The 18453-nt window shown below is 40.1% G+C and overlaps 1 protein-coding gene across 1 annotated transcript in view; it reads right to left on the bottom strand.

The window, feature by feature from the left end:
• The window catches only part of GAD2 (glutamate decarboxylase 2), a 79008-nt gene that overhangs the window by 44329 nt on the left and 16226 nt on the right, over nucleotides 1–18453 (bottom strand). Inside the window, exon 8 of the mRNA XM_090266626.1 lies at nucleotides 10820–10899. Coding sequence (XP_090122752.1) covers nucleotides 10820–10899 — 80 coding nt within the window. The remainder of the gene's footprint in view (nucleotides 1–10819; nucleotides 10900–18453) is intronic.

Raw genomic sequence — 18453 nt, 5'->3', positions numbered from 1 at the left:
GCATCAAAAGAAACAACAATAGAATAAAAAGGCAACCCATATAATGGGAGAAAATATTTGCAAATCATGTATATGATAAATGATTAATATCCAAAGTATATAGAGAACTCCTTAAACTCAACAATAGAGAAACAACCCAATTAAACAATGGTTGAATGAGCCTAAGAGGCACATATAGAACATTCCATCCATAGCAGCATGATAGATATTCTTTTCAAGTGCACAGGGACATTTTCAGAATAGAGCATATGTTAGGCCACAAAACAAGCCTTAACAAATTTTAGAAGACTAAAATCATACCAAGTATCTTTTCTGGCCACAACAGTATGAAATCAATAATAGGAGAAAAATTGGAAAAGCCATAAAATATGTGGAAATTGAACAACATGCTTCTGAACAACCAATAGATCAAAGAAGATATAAAAATGGAAATCAAAGTATATTCAGAGAAATGAAAATGAAACACAGCATGCAAAAACTTATGGTATTCAGCAAAGCAGTGCTAAGAGGCATGTTTATAGTAATAAATGCCTATGTGAAGAAAAAAGTAAGATTTCAAACAGTCTAACTTTACATCTCAAGGAACTAGAAAAAGAACAGACAAAGCCCCAAATTAGCCGAAGGAAGAAAATAATAAAGAATGGAGCAAAAATAAATGAGAAGACTAGAGAGACAATAGAAAAGATGAACAAAACTAAGAGTTGGTTTTTCGAAAAAATAAACAGAATTGGCAAACTTTTAGCTAGACTCGCCAAGAAAAAAAAAATATTCACGTAAATAAAATTATAAGTGAAAAAAAAAAGACATTACAACTGATATCACAGAAATACAAAGGATCTTAAGAGATTATTATAAAAAATTATATGTCAACAAAGTGGATAAGGTAGAAAATGGATAATTCCTGGAAATCTACAACCTACCAAGACTGAACATGAAGATATAGAATTTCTGTACAAACCAATAATAAGTAAGATATTTAAGCAGTAATCAACGACCTTCAATAAAGAAAAGCCCAGGATGGCTTCAAAGGTAAATAAATTCTATCAAACATTTAAAGAAGAATAAAGACCAATACTTCTCAGTTTCTTTCAAACAACTGAAGAGGAGGGAACACATTCTGACTCATTTTACGAGGCCAGTTTTACCCTCATACTACAGCCAGAACACTACAAGGAAAGAAAATTACAGGTCAATATCCCTGATGAACATAAATCCTCAACTAAATATTAGCAATTGAATTTAACAGTTCATAAAAGGGTCATAAACTATTATCATGTGGGACTTATCCCTTAGATAGGAGAATTTTAAAAACTCTCAACGAGCTGGGTATAGAAGAAACATACCTTAACATAATAGAGGCCATGTATGACAAGCCCTCAACTAACATCATATTCAATAGTGAAAAGATGAAAATATTTTTTCTCTAACATCAGGAACAAGGCAAAATTGTCTACTCTCACCACTTCCAATCAAGATAATACTGTAAGTCCTAGCCAGAGCATCTAGACTAGGAAAAAAAAAAAAAAAGACATTAAAATAGGATAAGAAGGTTAAATTGTCTATGGTTGCAGATGACACAATATAGAAAACACTCAAGATTCTAACAAAAAACTGTTAGAACTAATAAACAAATTCATTAAAGTTGCAGGATACAAAATCAAGATACAGAAATCAAGCCTATTTACAACATCAAAGAAACAAATTTAAGAAAAGAGGTGAAAGATCTGTACACTAAAAATGACAAGATATCAATGAAAGAAGACACAAATGGAAAGATGTCCCACGTTCATGGATTAAATGATTTAATATTGTTAAAATGTCCATACTATCTACTCAAAACAATTTACAGATTAAATGCAATTGCTATCAAAATTCCAATGTAATTTTCCACAGAAATAGAAAAAACGATCCTTAAATTTGTATGGAATGATAAAAGAACTCAAGTAGCAAAAGCAATCTTGATAAAGAAGAACAAAGTTTGAGGCATTGCACTTCCTGATTTCAAACTGTTACAAAGTTATAGTAATCAAAACAGTATGGTACTATAAAAAACACACACATAGACCAATTGAACAGAGTGAAGAGCCTGGAAATAAACTTATGCTTGTACAGTCAACTAATCTTTGACAAAGGTACCAAGAATACAACATGGGGAAAGGATAGATTCTTCAATAAATGGTGTTGGGAAACAATAAAAAGAGTGGTACCTAGAGCAGTCAAAATCATAGAGCCAGAAAGTAGAGTAGAGGTCATATAGGGCTTGGGGGAAGGGGAAATGAGGAGATGTTTAATGGGTACAGAGTTTCAGTTTTCCAAGATGAAAAGAGTTTTGGAGATGGATAGTTATAATGACTGGACAACAATCTCAGTGTACTGTATATCACTGAATTCTACACTTAAAAATGGTTAGGATGGTAGATTTTGTTATGTATGTTTCACCATAATAAAAAATGGAAACAAAAAAAAGGGACTGCTAGAAGTTCTCTTCTGAATCCAATCCCTGATTTTTCACTTAGCAGCTATGTGAACTTGGAAATGTTGCACCTCTGCCAGGGTTATGAATCAAATGGAGAAAGGAGAATATAGCATATTGTAGGGCTTGTTGTGTATATAGAAACACTTCACAAACTATGTCAACACCAGGTAAATGTGAGGAAATGTACTCTTTTGTGTCTCCAATGAAATAAATGAATCAGATCAATTTTGTAATGTGCTTAAAACTATGCCTGACACATAATAAACTGTCAGCTATTATTATTTTGCACTAAGGGGAGAGAGACAGAGAGAGAGAGAGAGAGAGAGATTTGTTTTTCCGCTTATTTATGCATACATTGGTTGATTCCTGCATGTGCCCTGATGGGGATTGAACCTGCAACCATGGTGTACTGGGATGATGCTCTAACCAAACTGATCTAACTGGCCAGGCATCAGCTATTATTATTTTATAATCCTTCCCTATGTAGCACAAAACAAAGTACATACATCATGAGCACCGCTGAGTTTTCTGCATCTACACCCACAGGAAAGATGACATTCAGAGGGCTTACGGTGGCCCTGCTCAATAATAATTGATTCAGGGTCTCTGTGAAGTTTATCCTATTATATTGCACGCAACAGTTCCCCAAGGGCCTGAAAGAGTTAATTAGCTTCCCTAACTGCCTTTGAGCACTGACCAGAATTCAGCTAATTTAATAAAAAAGCATAATGATTCCAGATTATTTATACTTTCAATTGTTTATATCAATTGTATAATAAAGTGAGGTATTTAACAATAACAGGTAAATACACTCTAGCTATAATGTATAAAGCTAAGTAATAGGTGAAAAGAAAAAACTAAAATGTACACGAAAGCACAAGTAGTTAATTTTTGTAGTAGGAAAGTATTAATCAAACTAGCTAACAGAATTCTTGTGGTACAGGTGAGCTAGGAAGGCCAATAACTCTTCTAGTCCTTTACCAACCAGGAATCATATGTCTTGGTCAGATTTATTTTCTGTAAGGTTTTATAGCAATTAACCAGTAATTTAGATAATTTAAGGGAAACTCTGAATGGAGGAGTAAGAGACGGAAAAACAGAAGAAAGAGGAGAGAGAGTGAGAGAGAATGCCAGGGGGAATTACTTTCTAAAAGTACCTATGAGTCCATATTGATAATAAATAATGAGAGAGAGAGAGAGAGAGAGAGAGAGAGAGAGAGAGAGAGAGAGAGAGAGAGAGAGAGAGAGAGAGAGAGAGCTTTCTTACAATAGAATGAAAGGAACTAATAAATGTAGAAGGAGTGGTGGAGTTAGAAAAATCACTGTTTAGCAACCATCATAATAATTCAGGCAAGAATCGTCAATAGGTACTAAACTAGTGAGTGAATGTTTCAGGAGGATCAGAATATTTATAGTCTGAAAGTATTCCCTGTGAGATGCCTATTAACTACAAAGGAGAGAACAGTCATTTTCCAGTGGAGAAGCCTGGCAGACATCACCTTAAGCAAATGGTCAAAGCTGACAACGGATAATGTGATAAACCTCCTGACGAGGTGCACTTGAGAAAGACAAGCATCACTTCCCTGGAACTGCTGCTCCAAATGCATCACCTGAATCCAATCATGAGGAAATACTAGACAAACCTAAATTAAGACATAGTCTACAAAATAAATGGTCTATACTCTTCAAAAATATCTATGTCATGAAAGATGAAGGAAGGCTGAGCAAATGTTCCTGATCAAAGGAGATGAAAGAGACATGACAGCTAAATGCACTGTGCTATCCTGGACTGGGAAAAATAGCTCTAAAGGACTTTATTGGGATAATTAATGAAATTTGAATGAAGGGTATAGGTTGAATAATAGTCTTATATCAATGTCAAATTTCCTGATTTTGCTCATTGTACTGTGACTATGTAAGTGAATATTATTGTTCTTAGAAAACCCACGCCAAAGAATTACGGGGTAAAGAGGTATGATGTCTGCAAGGAGTACTCTAATGGTTCAGAAAATATACACATACAAGATACATATAATTTACACATGTAATATTATAATATTCATTACATCCAATGTGAATATTTAATTAGATGGCGAGCAAGAGAATGACAAAGAAAATGTATCAGAATGTTAACAACTGGTGAATTTAGGTATAGGAAATATAGGAGATTTTGTTATTAGGCATGCAATTTTTCTTTAAGTCTGAAATTATTTGCAAAAATACAAAGTAATATTTTTTTTAAAAATGGTGATTGAGTTAATGCTCTAGAACTTTTCCAGCTCTAAGGGTTTCTGAACTGAAATCCATTAGTGGCTTGTCACAGTATAAACCCAGAACTTTGCCCCCGGCCTCCTCCAATCCCCCTAAGCCCTTGCCCCATCACCACTGTTGTCCCCACACGCCTGCCCTTTTTGTTTCCTTCCAATGTCACAATGTAAAACAACTTCCGAGTTCTTGTGAGTGCCTCAGAGATAGGGGAATGAAACTTCTGCTATCTACTTTATCCCTTCTTTTTTCACGTAATTCACATTTCCTCTCTAACAGGTCCTTCATCTCACAGTTCCATAGCCCGTAAGCCCCTTTCCTTAAAAAAAATTGGCCAAAAGCTGTGCTGGACTCAACCTCTCCCTGACCTTCGGCCCTCCCTCTTCCTCTTCACACTCAGCCTCTGGAAGCACTGTCCCTGTTTGCTCTCCCTTTCTTTCCTCATCCTTCAACCCACTGCAAACTGCCTTCTGCCCTCACCCCTCTGTTGAAGCTGCTTTTGCCAAACTCACCCACCACTTCGTTATAAGCAAAGCTGATGGGCAGTTGTGGGCCCTTATTTCATCGATTAGTAGCATCTGACACATTAACCGCTCCTTCTTTCAGAAACACTCATGGTCTTTGTGGCCGCAGTTCCCCGTGTTCCTCTGACCACTCTCCATCTCTGAGGCAGGCTCCTCTGACTGCCTCAGACTTCTTCCCTAAGCGCACCCGACATGGCTTCCACAGCGCATCTTCACATTCCCAGTTGCCCCCATGACACCCTCACTTCTATCTCTCATAAGCTTTTCAAACACAACAACTCCAAATCTGAGCTTTTCCCTTCTGCCATGGCTGCTTTTCACAGAGAATAGCACCATGTAGACTTTGCTAGCAAGCCAGAAGCCTGGGGTTCATCCCGGCTCCCCTCTCAACCTGCACACCAATCAGCTAGTAATTCCTATTAATTCCATCACTCCATCTCCACTGCTCTGCGTCAGGTCAGCCATCATGTGTCCTCTTCTATTCACCTCACAGCCACCAACTTCCAACCTCTAACCCACACTTCCCTAGGCACTTAAAATGATTTTTCTAATATAAAAATATGAAGTTGCTCCCCCACTTAAAATCCTTCAGTGATGTCCCATGTCGTCAGTCTAAATTCCAAACAGCTTAACATGGCTTAAAAGAATTTTCATGATAAGGACATCCTGACCACTTCCTCCAGAACTTCTTCTCAGTTCCTTGGAAAAGCCAACTTTTCCCACATCCATGGCTCAGAATGTGCCATGGTTTCTGCTTGTTTCGAAGCCTGCCTTCTGCACACCAGACAAAGCTTTGTGTGCCTGTGACTACATCCACCTTGTCTATCACTGTGTTCCTAGCTAGGGCCACTGCCTACAGCCAAAAGAAGTAGCTCGCAGGGTTCTCATTTGCATCATATGGGAACTTTATATTCTTCCAAATTATCATCTGTAGAGTAAGTGTTTTCTCTCCTTATCCCCTGTCTGAACCTTTAGGAAACATCTTTTTGGCCAGTGGCCTAATCCAATTCTGAAATATCACTCAGTTTTCTTCCACAAATATTTATCTTCCTCTAGATACTAACTCAGACTTTTCTTCTCTATCCTTAGATACATCAATGAATCATTATTTTAGATTCCACTAATTCTAATGTTGTAAATATTAGACCCAATGACACCTAAAAACGTTCATTAATTCCATCACTGCAAACATTCAACATTTTGCTGACAAGGAGAGGGGATTCTTAAATTAAAAGTTAGGAGATGACCTGGCTGGTTGTGGCTCAGTGGATTGAGCACCAGCCTGTGAACCAAAGGGTCACAGGTTTCATTCCCATTCAGGGTTTGTTCCTGGGTTGTGGACCAGGTCCCCAGTTTGGGGAACATGAGAGGCAACCACACATTGATGTTTCTCTCCCTCTCTTTCTCCCTTCAATCCCTTCTCTCTAAAAATAAATAAATAAAATCTTTAAAAATTTTTTAAGAACTTAGGAGATAAAGGATTCATTTAACATACTTTCCTCTTTTGAACTTAGTAAGTTTTTACAGAATAAAATACTCTTTTTAGGCCCTGGCTGCTGTGGCTCAGTGGATTGAGCATCAGCCTGTGAGCCAAGTGTCCCTGGCTCGATTCTCAGTCAGGGCACGTGACTAGGTTGCACATCAGGTCCCCAGTTGGGGGCGCGAGTGAGAGGCAACCACACAATGATGCTTTTCTCCCTCTCTTTCTCCTTTCCCCTCTCTCTAAAAATAAATAAATAAAAACAAACAAACAAATTAATTAATTAATTTTAAAAAAGAAGCACTCAAAAAAAAATACTCCTTTTAGTTAAGATACTTCCATTGAAATGTAAACCATTGTGAACTAAGGTTTTTCCATTACCTTATCTTATTTTCCTTATTAGAGTATACATAATAAAATTAAAATGGTTTTTGATTTTCACCTTTGACAGAACCTATTCCAAATAAATAATTTATAATACATTTCTAAGAACCATGTTTTAACTGAGAACCGTTTTTCATTTTGAATGGATCACCAAACTGGGCCCCTATAATTGCTAATTAAGGGATAGTATCTATTGGGATCTCTTTCCACATGTGGCTTTGAGCTTGATGTTAGAAGGTCAGAGATTATTCTCTTTTACTAGGATATTTCTCTTCAATTGTGAGCTTCCCACTAAGTCAACTGTCTTTAGGACAAGATAAAATGAATGTGCAGAGTCAGAAAGAGTAACTGTAAGAAGTGAAAGCCTTAGAGAGCAGGTCCAGGTTCCTGTTTTGCAAGTCTGGATAAACTTTGTAAAACACATTAGGAGAAACAGGAATGTAGGTACGCACTTTGTCTGCCTCAAGTGATTTTCTGAACTGCACATCTGACTTTCACGAGGACGTGATAATAAAAACAAAAAGGCTGCCGAGAGTGTTTTAACAGATTCTGACTGGAGTGGTGGCCACAGATGACTGTTCGAGGCCTTCTCCTTGACTCCTGACCCCAAACACTTCAATTTCACTTACTCCATTAAGGCCAGGCTCTCAATCTTAAACTCATGCTATTCAGAGGGTGTGAATTATTAGAATTAAAGACTATTTGTAGCTACCAACATACCTTTAATTTTCTTTTCCAAAATGTTCTCATGCAATACTGCTAGGAGTGAATTGATGAAACCCTTTGGAAGGCAATTTGGCCTAATGCACCACTGAAGAATGTTTATATAGTTTATGTTAGGAATTATGCTGAGAGATAACTGCAGATGGAGAAGCCCTGGGCTATAAGAACACAGGCTGGAGGATGTAAAGGTTATTTATAAGAGCAACACCAGAAACAATGGAATGAACAGTAGGGGACTAGTATTTTGTGCTTGCTCTGTTCCAGCTGTCATTTTTAGCATTTTACATTTGTCAATGCATTTAATCTGCACAATGACCTTATGAAGCAGCTGCCATTAGTTTTTCCTTTTTTTTGGACAAGGAAACAGGCACAGAGACATTCGTCCCAGCTAGTGCTGGAGCTGAGATTTATTTAAACAGCCCAACTCCAGAATCAGCCCTTCAGAGTACTATCATGTTTTCCGACAGTTAGACCTCAAAAATAATGTAGTTAACTGTGTTGTGTTTATAATAGTGTAGAAAAATATTTATGCTGTCATGTCTAGTTAGAAAAATAAACATGATCACAAATGTAAATATTATTCAAAACTGAGAGAGAGAAAAAAATGAACCTTTATGCTTAAACAGAGATTCAAAGGTTTAGACACCAATGTAGTATTAGTGATGATCTTTGGGTGGTAGAACTATGATGTTTTCCTACTATTTTCTACTTTAAAAAAAGTAAGCATATATTGCTTTTTAAATGGTGAAAATGATAATTTATTACTTTTAAAGCTCTTGTGTATTTACTGCTCCCTCTCACATTTCCCCTACCTCCTTCCTCCACGCTTCACTTTATACATTCAATGCAAGATTGTTCTAGTCCTTCTTCATCTCACTTTTTATTTCTTACAATTTTTCCCCTTTTTCTTTTTTCTTCCTCCTCTGTGCTCCCTCCTCCCTTTCCATCCCACAAGCCGATGAGCAGAAAGAGTCAAAGGCCACTGGCTCTGCTGTGGGTGATCGACAGACACCCTCTGGCCTCTTTCCTGGCAGCCCTGTCTGGGGTTCCTTTCCCTGAGACACTTTGCTTTCCCTTCTTTCTCCACCTTCTTTCAGGCCTGCACTTCTCTCTGGAGCATAAAGCTGCCTCCAGACAGTCAGATGTCCTCTGGCCGGCCTTTTGCTCTCATGAATACTTGGCTGGCAGTCTTGGTGGACTCATTCCAAGGCCATTCTCATGGTCACAACCTGATTTTCACAGGAGTAGAAGCAGCAATGCTGGTGCCATAAGGAGTGAAGTTGAGGGCCCCTGTATTCTCCCAGGTCATGCACCAGCCCGTTGGGCTTCAACTCAAGAACACCTACACATTAAGCTAGGAAGGAAAACTGACTAGATTGGAAAACCAGGGCCTTTCAGGCAGTTCTTCCCTGGATTCTAGGCTCATTACTTATAACTGTTTGGCTACAGATCAAGAAAATTTTTTTTTGTTATTTAAACCTTTATCTCCAGTTAGCAATTTGTGTGTATGCCAGTTTTCTCCTCAAATCTTAATTCTTAAGTACCTAGTAGTGAGGAACACTGGTAGCTTAAAAATATGAGGTCGTTCCTTTTACAAAATGTGTTCACCTCACTCCAGTCCTCTATCATTTCACACCCATCTTACTACCAGAATCTGAAGGGTGGTTTCATTCATGCCCTCCATCAGTAAAAATGCTTGCAAGTTACCTGACTTCAGGCACATCAAGCTCAAATGCTGTTTAGCTCACCCCCTCCAAAAGGAAAAATAAAACATCACTTTTTTTCCTTGTTGTAAAAGTAGTGTGTGTTCCTTGCAAACAAAATCAAATAATATATGGAGGTGTGAACCAGAAAGTGGCAATCTCTTGTAATTCCATCTTTCAGAGGGAGATATGGTTATTAATCAATTTGGTTTTTTGAGCTTTCAAAATCCTGTATGGCCAACCTCCTCTGCCATGCACTCCCCTCCCCTCATCTCTGGTTAGGCCCCAGCTCTCAGAGCCCCACCAGCTCATTCCTACTTCTGTGGCTTTGCTCCTGGTATTCAGTCTTCTCTAATTGCCCTGCCTTTCCCTCCACCCATCCAACTTATCCCCCATTATAAAAATCCAGCTCAAGCCCTTCCTGCTGCATGAAGCCTTTGAAACCTTAGTCATGTACAGAATATGTACTCAGGGTCACAGAGTTCAACCATGAAACGTCTCTTCTGATGCTATCTCCTCTCTCTCTTGCTAGATTATATACTATCAAGGCAGGGGTATTATGCCTTATCTTTTTCTAGAGCTTTGCAATATGGTGATTAATCATAAATGTCTGTGCAATAAGTTCATATGAATAAGTAAGTGGCTGATTGAGTTGCTTGCTATTAACTTAGTAAAATTTTTTACTCAATGTATTTAATATTTTCTAGGTCCCAGACCTATAGGCCAGTGATAATTTACATGAATATCCTGAAAATGCTTTCAAATCTCCCCCACACGTATTCATAGGGTACCTGTGAGATATGGGTGTAAATTAAAACAAAGATTCATTCCTCTTTGGTTCCAGCACAAAGCTGATGAATGGCTGAGGCATTATTTACTCTCTCCTCACTAAAATGTCCCCCCTTCTGTAATTGGTTCATCAAGTTCACATCATCAATGGCGCCTAGAATGATGGCACCACAATAAATCAGTACTCAAGCTGCTAGTTGTTGCTTAAGTGTCCTCGTGCACCGTCTTGGTGCAGAATATTTGGGTTGATTTAACAGAAGTTCAGATTCAGTCAAGGGCTGTGAGAGGCTTCATGGCATTGAGGGACACTATCCTGGGACTCCAAGCAAGAACCCTTGTGAAAAAGAAAGTGAGTGGCAGAGGCCAGAATGGAGGCAGGTCTGATCTCCCATAGTCATTGCCTGTTTGGGGACTAAAAGGTATATGTGTGAAGTATGCAAACTGCTAACCAACAAGGGTTCATACTCATGCTCACCTCTCATCACATTTAATCAGAATCACGCTGTCTGTTCCAATGCCCAAGGCTGCAGCTCCTTTCTTGAGGGAAAAATGACTCTGTGAAAAGAGCATATTTATAATTAGTTGTCTATAAAGTCAAGATCCACTCCCTATTTTTTAAAAAATTTCTTCTATTTCTAATCTGTCTCTCCAAAGCCTGGATTGCTGAGAGAAAAATGCACCCTTGGGCTTTTAAAAAATTGTAGTGAAATATACATAACATAAAAGTACCATCTTAACCATTTTAAATGCACAATTCAGTGACCTTAAGTACATTAACATTGTTGTGCAATCATCACTACCATCCATCTCCTGAACTTTTTTCGTCTTGCAAAAGTGAAACTCTGTACCCATGAAACAATAACTCCTCATTCCTCCCTCTCCACAGCCCTAGGTGACCATCATTCTACTTCCTGTCTCTATGAATTTGACTATTCTAGGTACCTCGTATAAATGGAATTATATACTCTTTGTCCTTTTGTGACTGGCTTATTTCATTGAGCACAATGTCCTCAAGGTTCATCCATGTTGTAGTATGTATCAGAATGTCCTTCCTTTTCAATGCTGAGTCATAGTCACTGTATACCTAAATCACATTTTGTTTTTCCATTCATCCATCAATGGGCATTTAGGTTGCTTCTAACTTTTGGCCATGTGGATAATGGTGCTATGAGCATGCGGGTACATATCCTTTTGAGACCCACTTTTCATTCTTTTGGGTATACTCATAAGTGAATGGTGAATCCTATGGCAATTCTATTTCTGAGGAATTGTCACACCATTTTCCACAGAAGCTGCACTGTTTTCCACTCCCACCAGCACTGCCCAGTGGTTCCTGTTGTTCTATATCTGTCTTTATTTTCTGTTTTTGGAGAACAGATTTGCTTTGTATTTTCCCCATGATTAGTGACACTGAGCATCTTTTCACATGCTTATTGGCCATTTGTACATCTTCTTTGGAAAAATGTCTATACAAGTCCTTTGACCATTTTAGAATAGGGTTTTTTGTTTGTTTGTTGATTGTTGTAGAATTCACTTGGACTTTCCAGTGAAAATAATAAGACCCTGGAACTTGTAAAAGGACCTGCTACCCCAACATATGGTAACCCAAGCCAATTTTACATACAAGGATTAAGAACACATCAATTGTCTCCATCAGTGTACATTAAGCTCCCAAACTTATATTTTGCTGCCAAGTGATTACACGCAGTTTCTCTCAAGTTCAGTGAAATCGCGTGCACTCAAGAGGAGATATTGTCTTTAAATTCAGCAATTTTTGTCCTAGACTTACAGGAGGGGCTATTTGTTATGTAGGTGACTGCCCAGCCTTGAGTGGGCTCAGGAAGGAGGCACGGGCTCCTGGCTACGGCAGAATACGGTGTGGGAAGGGCCACACTGAAAAGGCATCGCCACATCATTTTACTCCTGGTTATTGATTCAGGGTAGGAATCATTGTGCAATTTGGAAAACTGAGAGAGGCTAAGCTAAACCCAGCTGTATGACTGCATCTGCCCAGCAGCCTCTTACTATTAACTACAGATCATTAAGCTGTCCGAAAAGGGAACTGCTGCCTCAATTTACATATCCAAAGGGCTGCTGATTGGAATTTTAAGTTATGGTTCCAGAGTGTATTTTCTCTTTGAACGCCTACTTTTGACTCATCTGAATTCTTAAATATGCAGCATAGGAACTACTAACACATGTGTTTTTAGGGGGTGTGTTTCATAAGCAAGAGGAAATCACATTTAAAAGAGCAGCAAATAATGTAAACCAGCAAACAAGGCACTGAATAGAGGTGTTTAAAAAGCCCAGTGTAGCTGGGAAGTAATGAGAAAGGCCATTAGCCTCATCTTACAACCCCAGAAAGACAAAGTGGACATCAGTTACCAAGATACCTGGGAACTAGGAGAGAAAGCTTAATTGGGTTTGTAAAGGTGCGTGTCTCCCCTACTTACAAAAGTGCTTTTTCTTGCTTATTTAGCAGATCCCTGGGCGACCCCCAGAAAAGGAGAAAACAGTGCTAAGTCTCACTGCCAGGAGAGCAGAGAACAGAGGAAACAGCTGCCCCACTGAACAAGCACAAGCTACTCAAATTAGCCCCTCAGTGAATGAGCTTGTAAGTAAGCACTAAACTGCCAAATGGCAAATTGGGGATAAGTAAGAGATCTGGTGCACCTGGTCAATGAGAGGAAGTCGGCTTGTCTGGTCTTTAATGAGAAAGAATAGGGATTCTCAAATGAGGAGCAATTAACCAGGATAATTGATCACTGTACCAAATGCTACACACTCAATGGCAAACACATGCCCAAACAGAAAGCTTCAAGATGGGGAACAAAGGTGATACGAGGCATGAAGAAGAAAATTAGGTACCGGACACTGTATATATTTTCAGGAGAGGGAGCAGGGAAATAGCTAAATGTTGTCCACAAATAGCAAGGGACCCATAAAGAGGAAGCAACTTGAGAAAAAAGGAAAGTCAGTGCCTAATGAAGAAGAAGCAGCGAAGACAGATTAAATGGCCCACCTCTCCGTGCTGGAGAGACAACACATGCAGAATCATTTTTAATCCTTGGCACCATGTTTCATGGAACCACTTGCTGATGAACCAGAGCACAGCAGCATCCTTGATGCTGAGGAGCCTGGAGAGCAAGTGTCTAGAGAGAGCAGAGGAAATGAGGGGGCATACGGCCTGAGTGCCCTTGATAGCTAAAGGGCTGTGCCGAGGCCACAGTAGAGGACTGGACTGACTGCTCTGGGTGGCTTCACAAAGAAGGGCTCTGAACAAAAACTGGAAGCTATAAGGACTCAGGTGTGTCCTTTAAACCATCAAGACTGTTGTACTAATCAGTTCATTAATAAAATAGCTGGGGGATAAGCTAATGAATGCTCCTCTTGCTTACCCACCCTGATTTTGGGAAAATAACCCCAACCCCGGTAGAATCTAGTGCGTATTTAGAACTAAATCTTATTTTGATTCAAGGGCAATAGATGATAAAACCCATATGATTTTTAACTTACACTAACTGAGGATTAATTTCTCTATCTTTAAAAAAAGGATATGTTATCTGGATACAGGTTCCATGATTCAGCTGACATTTAAAACATATGCAAACAAGTATAGGATTTTATAGTTATAAAATAATTGTAGGTAAAAAAGTAAGCAGGCTTCCTTGGTTTGCATGGGATTTGATTGACCAAAGTGAGAACGTGTAAGAATGAGAGCCCAGAGGTACGTGCTCTGCCATTTCATACAGCCCTGGGAGTGGGGAGTAGGGTGCAAATCAACTCCTTCTTTCTTTATCAGGGACGGTAAATCTTAGCTCTCTTTAAAGTGGTAAGAGAGTAAGGGGAATGGTAGAAAGTTATGGGGAAAACCACTTCAGCCTCTTGACATATTGGTTTCTCTTCCTCCATTACAATTTAGATAAGCAGCTTGGAAAACTGCATTAATTCTTTCAAGCCATTGTTAGTCACATCCAGATATTTAACTGAGGCTCAGATTCAACTGCCTAGTGGATCACAGGGCTTCAGGGAAATACTCTTCTAGGCTCAGGGAACACAGAATTATTGAGACAACCCTCAGTACCTAGTTACCTTCATCCCTCCATCCTCTACCTTGTGTTACTTCTCCTCCTCTCACTCTCTCTACCTGGTAATAGTACTGGCTTTACCGGTCTTCTGTGAGCTTGCTAAACTTGTTCTTGCCTCTGGGCCTTAGTATTTGCTGTTTCATTTCTTGGAAAATCCTTCCTCAGGTATGTATATTGTTCCCTTCCTCATTTGATATAGGTCTCTGCTATGTATCTCGTGGAACAGCCCACTACCACCCCATTCTCTTGTTACCAAGTGACATGAAATATTTATTAGTTTACCCACTGTCTGTCCTCTATTAGAACATAGGCTACATAAGGGAAAAACTTTATCATAGCATATGGTTAATAAATATTTGTTGAATTTAACCATATGCTCAGAGAACAAATCCAGGGAAATATCCACTGTTTACTACCATAAATCTGCCCTGGCTGGTTTAGCTCAGTGGATTGAGCGTCGGCCTGCGAGCTAAGTGTCGCTGGTTCGATCTTCCAGTCAGGGTACATCAGAGAAGGAAAACTCTGACTCCAAAAAACCTCCGCTGCCTTGCGGCATACCTCTTCAGGGGAAAGGCTAAGGGAGTAAACCCCGACAGAAAATCCGGAGCCGGAGTCCCTAAGGCGGTTTGACGTTGTAGTCAACACCGGCAACTCCTGCGGCGCACCTGAACCCAAGCTGTATCGACTCCGTCTTTCCCTTGGACCCTTCAGCTGCGAAGAGAGGGGGGGTCTGCTGCATGGGCAACAGCAGACCCTCCATATTACCCTGCCCAGGCTCTGTAGCTTCAGCGTCATCACAAGATGTCGATTCAACACGGGAGGAGACAGATACCATGTCACTCCCGAGTCGGACTGCACAGCCATTCTCGGCGGTGCAGATGGACTCTTAAGAAGCTACACCATCGTCTCTCGAGACGGACGGCTGCCGACGACTACCATAAATCTCTGACCGCAAGTCCCAATGTTGAAGTGTGGCTTTGGTGATTGGAGCCAGATGATGGTGGGCCAAATGGACCCAGTGCCTCTAATTTAAGGCCCATTCTAGAGCAAGTCCAAGGGTCTTCTTGATACCCACCCCAGAAAGCCTGAGATGGGATGCTTCCCAAGCAGGGAGCAATGTAGGCCCTTCTAAGCACAGCAGCTTCTTGAGGGAAGAAAGAAGCAACCAGAGACCTCAAATAAAGAAAATAGAAAGGACACACTAGGTTGGAAATATCAGCTCTTAACTCTTCTGACATTCTATCAAAAGCTTTACCTTTTATCTCTAAGGTCTGTCAGTTGTCCTTGGACTTGATCCTTTTATGCCAACCCCCCCCCCCCCCCCTTGAGCGTAGAATGAATGGAATGTGTGTGGAACACTGAGCAGAGGTGAATGGATTACACATCATCATACATCCAGGACCCCCAACAAGTAAAGATTGCACCCAACCTATGAATGAACTGGAATCTACTACTTTGACTCCTCCCCCTGTCTTGGACCCCCCTTCTCCTTTTAGTGATTGCAGGACCACCAGTTATCCCTTGTCCACCAGCTTCTTTGTACCCATCCCACACACCCATTGGTTTGTCTCCCATATATCCTAAGATTTGAGGGAAATGATAACCCTATTTGTCAAAGAGACTGGTATCCTTTGTTCTTGTTTCTGTTCATCAGGTGGAGTAAAAGCTTCCTGCTTCCTAAAGCATTTGATTTACAAAGAAGCTTATACTCTGTTAGACTGCCTCATTGGTTTCTAATTACGATGATTTGGAGAGGAGGGGATCGCCCAGCCATGTTCTTAGACACCCCATGAGTCAGAGGTGATATGGATGTGCACAGAAGGCATTTCTGTGAAGTGGCTACCTTATTATTCACACTCAGTTCTATACTTTAAAGTCATCCCACTGTTAGCTTCTGCCCAAAGTATGTGTTAAAATATCCTGGTGTGTCCTATGCTAAGTTGACACAACAAGAGACCCAAGGATATTTGGTGTCATATATGAACACATCACTGAGCATGTCACAGTGATTACTCAATAGAAAGCAATTATTTCCATAACTTTAGCATCCTGAGAAAAGTGAAATGAGAATGTGTATGGAAAGAGGTCATTTTAGACAAAATGACCTGAGTTGGACACCTGGCTTTATTTAGGCAGTTAGCTATTGTTTAAGCAGCTGCAGTGATGAATTCCTCTCTCAGCAGAGTCAGTGTGACAAGTGTAGCTATGGAATGTGAAGTCTCTATGGATCACCTGACATCCATAGGTGTGTCCCTTCTTATTCTCTTACCCTCTTACCCACTGAGAAATCATTCTTAAGTCTCCCTAGTTTCCTTGAGCAGATTTTTGAAATCCTCAGACAAAATTAATGTCAATTCACTTTATGTCTTTAACTAAACATATGCTCTATAGAGCAGAGGTCCCCAACCCCCAGGTCATGGACCAGTACCATCTGTGGCCTGTAAGGAATTGGGCAATGCAGCATGAGGTGAGTGGTTCTGCCTCCTGTCTCCTCCCCACCGGGGCTCTGCCTCCTGTCCTCCCCTCCACCATGTCTGTGGAGAAATTGTCTTCCATGAAACTGGTCCCTGGTGCCAAAAAGATTGGGGACTCCTCCTATAGAGTAACAATACAATAACAATAGAGTTTCTAAATTCTCTGAAGGCTATCAATCCTTTAGCATTTTTCTGGTATTTTAGGAGAGAGGAGAGAGGCCATATCCATCTTAAGGCAATAATTTGCCCTCAGATATGTCACCAGGCATGTCGTTGCCTTCCCTGCCACCTCCATCTTGCCTTCTGAATTGGCTCAACTCTTTCTCATGTGGGGACTGGTTATAATAGCAATGTTAGCAGCCATTCATGGAGTAGTTACTGAAGGCTTGGCACCGTGATTTACCTCTTGACGTGTATTATCTCACTTCACCTTCCAATGGCTATGTGAGCTGGGTATCATAATTTCCATTTATAGACAAGGAATAAATGAGTAGCTATTCTGAAGTCATGTCCTGGGACATAGTATAGCAGGGCCTGCCATCATTTCTAGTCACTTACAAAGCGTATGGGCTTTACCCACTAACCTGAAGAAAAAAAATCTATCCAGTTATTTCTGACCTGGCACTCAAAGCAATGGAGTCAGTCACCCAATGTGGAATGTGATCTCAAGGGCACTGAGAAGGGGGCCATCCCATCCTTGTCCTTGCCCTCTCCTCCAGTACAGTGAATGCTCCTCAACAGTGGGCACTGTGTCTGCTGTGTTCATTACTATCTCCCTGGGCCTGAAGCAATGTCTGGCCCACAGCATCACTGAGCAGAGGAAGGAAGGAAGAGAGAGAATGTCTGACTGACCAGTGGTTAGACTTGTGCCTTATTGCCTTATTTCTTTGTCTCTTATTACAATGGAAATGCCCTAGGAGAGTCAACATATAGGTTTCACAGTCATTGCCATGGCTCTTAGGTTCTTTCCCAAGAGTTGGTTATGATGGGATTGGGTAGAGGAGAAAATTGCACAGGTGAGATGAGGGCCCTGAAGTGAAAATGAGGCAGAGCAAGGGGTGCTAAAGGTAGGCTGAACTTGTCTCACAATTCACCTACTGAAAGTTCTATTAGGCTAAGCTCTGTCTAATGGGAATCATTATATGGGAGCTGTCTTTTTCCAAGCTGCCTATGTTGCCATTAGTTTTTTTGTTTTTGTTTTTTTTCATCAAAGACAACTATTTTTGGAATTGAAACCCTTTCAAATAGTATTGTTATGTGAAAAATATCTTTCCAAAGAAATTATAAAAATTGCCTCCCCAAAGAACTGGACTGAGGCCATAAGGGGGCACAACAGAACGTTGGTGCCTGGTCCCAGGTGATGTGGACATGAACTGGGCTGGCTTGTGAAGAGTTGAGTGAGTTAGTTATGGTGATTGGACTGAAGGATCCCAGTGTCATCATGATTATGAAGAACATTTTTCTTAGATACAATTATGCTATTTCATTGAAGCTATTTCTGGAAGATCCTGTATCTCATGAGGAAATAAGAGGTATTTGAAATTAAG

The sequence above is a fragment of the Furipterus horrens genome, unplaced genomic scaffold (genome assembly GCF_987537825.1).
Source record: "Furipterus horrens unplaced genomic scaffold, mFurHor1.1.pri manual_scaffold_2, whole genome shotgun sequence".
Lineage (NCBI taxonomy): Eukaryota > Metazoa > Chordata > Mammalia > Chiroptera > Furipteridae > Furipterus > Furipterus horrens.
The sequence above is the reverse complement of the archived record's forward strand: the minus strand, read 5'-3'. Positions and strand labels throughout refer to the sequence as shown.